We start from the raw sequence: 5,004 nt of genomic DNA on the forward strand, positions 1-5,004 counted from the left end.
CATTTGAGGTTAAGGAGCTAATTAGGTTCGTTGGTTGAGCTCCTAATTAAGGAATTATTTTGTAAAATTAGTAGGGTGAACGCAGATCGGATCGGATTGGATATGGCCAAAATTTCGATCCGATTCGAACTAAAATTATTAGATCGAATCGGATTGGATATCGGATATCGAATATATCTGCAAAACACAAAAATATTTTTATTAAAAAATATCAATAAAATTCATTTTTTCTAGGGGCGAACACGGATCGAATCGGATATGGCCAAAATTTCTATCCGATCCGTACTAAAATCATCGGATCGGATCTAATATCCACAGTTTTTAAGCTTGGATCCAATCCGATCTGCACATTTGCAGATCGGATCGGATATCGGATATATCCACAAAACACAAAAATATTTTCAAAAACTTATTTTTGTTAAAAAATATCAAGAAAATTTATTTTTTCTATTCTTTTAAATATGTTTACTCTTAAAAAAATATTAAACATACATTTTTTAAATAATAAATTAAAATAATACAACATATATGATAATTATTAGTTAAAATAAAACATAAAAAGAATATTTACTTATTTATTTCTTTATTTTTGCGGATATACGGATACCTATGCAAAATCCGCAATCCGATCCTACTAGTGTGCGGTTTGGATCGCATCAGATCGGATCCGATAGCCTTGTGGATCGGATCCATATTCGCAATTTTCGGATCGGATTCAGATAAAAACCGCAGATACGGATGGGATCCGATCCATGAACACCCCTAATTTTTTCTATTCTTTTAAAGATGTTTACTGTTAAAATAATATTAAACATACTTTTCTTAAATAATAAATTAAAATAATACAACATATTTTTTTTCCAAAGTCAAATAATTCCATTCATGAAATGAAAGAAACATATAGGTATCCATATATGGGACAAATAAAAGAAATAGGGGACTTCCAATGCTCTACTATAGAGGTAACATCATATAATAATCTAATAAGAGAGATAAAAAAGTAAAGTGCTCATCAATTAGGAAGTGGGAATTTGTTGAAGCTCTTTCTACAGCTTCAAAACAGACGTCATTATCTCTTCTACACTAGTTGATACATTATCAAAGATGAACCTGTTCCTAGCTTTCCATAAGGACCAGCTCAAAATCACCATTATCATTCTCTGAGAGGAGCTATTGGGTTGGGTACACAAGGCTCCCATTCTCAAGTTCCACTCAACATAGAAATCAAAGTCTTCGGTGCTCCTTCTAGTAGCTGATAAGCCCATTTTGACCAAATTTTCTTTGATTTTACACAATGGAAGACACAATGATTGATTGTTTTTGGAAATTGTAGGCATCTTCGGCAGATAGGTTGAATCGATGGGATGCGATGATGAAGCTTTTGCAGCACTGGAAGCTTTTCATGGAAGCCCCTCCAGAGAAAAATCTTAATCTTTCTTGGGATTTTCAGCTTCCACAGTTCTCACAAAAAATTTTGTTGTCTCATAATCTCTGAGCAAAATTCAATGGGAAGATGCGAGAACCCATAAGCCACATGGTACCCAATACTCACTTCATACAAACCACTTTTATTAAGGGACTAATAAATTTTATCTTCTCCACCCCCAATTATTGTTTCTAGCACACGCTGACTAGTGTCCTCAGAAAAAATACTTCTAATTAGAGTTTGATTCCACTAACCATTAGAAAGTATTAAGTTTTTGACCATCAATAGTGGTTGATTTTGTAGATTGGAAGTTTCAGATGAAGAAACAACATAAGGATGTGGAGGAGCAAGCCAAGGATCACTGAAGATTCGGATACTAGATCCATCACCAACTCGCCAAACCAGCCCCTTTTCAACAACCTTACACCCTTCCAATATGCTACGCCACCCCCACGAAGGAACTGTTTCGATCTCTGCATTCATTATAGAACTGTATCGAAAATATTTACCTTTGAGGAATCTAGATAGGAGTGATTGTGGCTGAGAGACAACTTTCTAACATTGTTTTGCTAATAGTGCCAAATTCCGAGCCCCTAGGTCCTTAAAACCTAGTCCACCTTCTAATTTCGGTCTTGTCATAATATCCCAACTAACCCATGCCATTTTTCGCTCTGTACCTTTTTGACCCCACCAAAATTGGGAGAGTATGTTGTGAATCTCCCTAATTAAAGTGTCAGGAACATGCTTGCCTGCAGAGAAGAGAAGTTTTCTTTTCCACCCTTGAACTCGCTTCCTCACCTTGTCCTTGATTTCTCTGAATGTGGCCTTTTTTTTTATTTTTGGACTGTAGATGGAAGACCAAAAATATTTATCCTGTGCACCAATATGATCAATGTCCAATTTCCGAGCCAGTAGTAATCGAGCAGCGGGAGGAGTATTATTACTAAAGAATAGAGCTGATTTATGCACATTAACTTTTTGGCCACTGAACCCCTCGTATGACTGGAGAAGATTGAGAATATTTTCATAACTATTTTTGACACTTTGCAAAAAAGGATTGAGTCATCTGCAAACAATAAATGATTAACAGTAGGACATCTTCCGTTGATCTGAATACCTTCAATGAGACTGTTTTGCTCTGCCTTGTTTAGCAAAAAGGATAATCCTTCTGCACAAAAAAGAAAAAGGTATGGAGATAGAGGGTCTCTTTGACGGATATCTCTATTTGGTTTAAAAAAATGAAAAGGTTGACCTTCAACAACAACAGAGTAAGAAACTGTAGTCACCACCTCTTGTATCCAACCAATCCACCTAGATTTAAATCCCAGCTTCTCCAAAATGAACCAAAGAAAATGCCACTCAAAACGATCATAGGCTTTTCTCAAATCTAATTTAACAGCCATTTCACTCGATAGGCCCCTCTTCTTTGTCTTTAGATAGTGCATACATTCATGAGCGACTAGGACATTGTCTGAAATCAATCTACCCTTAATGAAGATACTTTGATTAGGGCTGATCAGCGAAGTCATAAATTTCTGTAGCCAATGGACTAGTACTTTAGAAATAATCTTATACACAACTGAGAAAAGGCTGATGGGTCTAATCTGTGTCATATTCTTTGCATTAGGAATCTTAGGAATGAGACATATTTGTGTATGGTTGAAGCTCTTTAGTAGTCTACCACTGACAAAGAAATTGCGGACAGCCTTAAAAACATCCTCCTCTACTAAATTCCAGTAGAATTGAAAGAATTTAGCCGTAAATCCATCATCACCAGGGGCGCTCTGGGGGTGAACACTAAATACCGCACATTTTACCTCATCAAAACTGACCGGTCTAGTTAATTTTCTGTTCATGGTTGCTAAAACTTTGATTTCAAAATCTTCGAATGCATGTGCCGAATTAGCTTGGTTAATCGATGTGAAGATATCCTTGAAGTATGTTTCAGCTACTTGTGCAATTTTCTCACAGGTGGTAGCATACGTACCATCATTCTTTTCCAGTTTCCAAATTTTATTTCTCCAGATTCTGGATTGGAATGATTGGTGAAAGAAACTTGTATTTCTGTCCCCTTCTTTTAGCTACTTTACACGAGATTTCTCCCTCCAATAGCTTTCCTCCTTAAAGTAAGCATCCTCAAATTTATTTTCCAAGGCTTCAACCTGTTCTCCCCCTGTAATATCCTCCTCTCTGAGAATTTCAAGTTGAGATGTGAGTTCACCAATGTCCTTCTTTGAATTAGATTTGTTCTGTTGCTGCTATTGAACAATATGGTGCTTACAATGCTTCAATTTTTGAACCAAAACAAACATTGCTGAGCCATTCACCCATTCCTTCCAAGCTTCAGTGATAATTACCCGAATTTTTTCTAGATCACACCATCTCTCCTAAAACTTAAACCTCTGATTAGATTTTTCTATGACCGGATATGTATCAAGGAGGATAGGCGCATGATCTGAATTGTTTTCTGCGAGTCAAGACAGCGAGGTTGATGAAAAACAATCCATCCACTCACCATTTACAAGTGCACGGTCAAGTCGCTCCCTGATTTGGTCCTGCCCTCGTCGCCTATTAGTCCAGGTAAACCTTCTTCCAATCATACCCAAGTCTTTCAGTCCACCACCATCAATAAAATTCACAAATTCAAAAATAGATGAAGCTGATTTTAACCCCTCCCCTCTTTCCTTCTCATCGAGGCTCACTATAACATTAAAATCACCCATAATTATAACTTTTCCAAAGAAACCTTGTACAAAAGAGGAAAGTTCTGTGTATTGGGTAGACCGAATTCCATCCAAGCTATTTAAATGTACCCCAATCAGCCCCCAAGAATAGTTCAAAGCATGATCATTTACCTTGGCAGCTATGAAAAACTCTTTTTCGGCAAGAATCTCAACCGTAGTGCCCTCCTTCCATGCTAAAGCCAATCCACCAACTGTACTCATCAGACTAACAATCCTCCAATCCGTAAAATGACAAGATCTAAACTTACGAGATTGGTTTTTTATTTTACATAGAAATACAATCTCGGGGGAGTGGGATTAACACATCCCTTTAAGGTTATGAACTGTCAGGGGTCTTCCCAAATCTCGACAATTTCATGAAAGAACTCTCATGGCGAATTAAAGGGAAGGAATAAAGAAGGGAATAAAAAAAGGATTAAAGAAAGGAATTGGCAAAATCAAACATTGACCTAGATGGCACAAGAATTCTGTTTTGGAAAAAACTCTAGCAGAGCAAGTTGAAGGAGTATGTACTCCTCACGTGAAAAAACCTAAACGGCACAATTATATTTCATAGTTGTTCATTAAAAAAAAAATTAATCTGTTAAATAATACAACATATATGATAATTATTAGTTAAAATAAAACATAAAAATAATATTTACTTATTTATTTCTTTATTTTTGCGGATACACGGATATGTAGATACCTACACAAAATCCACAATGCGATCCTATATATTAGTGTACGGATCGGATCCACATCCGTAATTTTCGGATCGGATTCGAATAAATACCGCGGATATGTGGATCAAATCCGATCCATGAACACTCCTAAAAATTAGTATTACTCTAA

At 36.3% G+C, this 5,004-nt stretch overlaps 1 protein-coding gene across 1 annotated transcript; it reads right to left on the minus strand.

The window, feature by feature from the left end:
- Nucleotides 1-1,046: 1,046 nt before the first annotated feature.
- On the minus strand, nt 1,047-4,371 carry LOC140179330 (uncharacterized). Its single transcript, XM_072218085.1, has 7 exons — nt 3,949-4,371; nt 3,517-3,684; nt 2,679-3,420; nt 2,515-2,594; nt 2,104-2,428; nt 1,681-1,899; nt 1,047-1,396 (listed from the first exon to the last, which is right to left on the minus strand). Exons 1-7 carry the CDS (start codon nt 4,369-4,371, stop codon nt 1,047-1,049), a joined length of 2,307 nt encoding a protein of 768 aa, XP_072074186.1.
- Between the last annotated feature and the right edge of the window lie 633 nt (nt 4,372-5,004).

Source organism: Arachis hypogaea, chromosome 15, assembly GCF_003086295.3.
Source record: "Arachis hypogaea cultivar Tifrunner chromosome 15, arahy.Tifrunner.gnm2.J5K5, whole genome shotgun sequence".
Taxonomy (NCBI): Eukaryota; Viridiplantae; Streptophyta; class Magnoliopsida; order Fabales; family Fabaceae; genus Arachis; species Arachis hypogaea.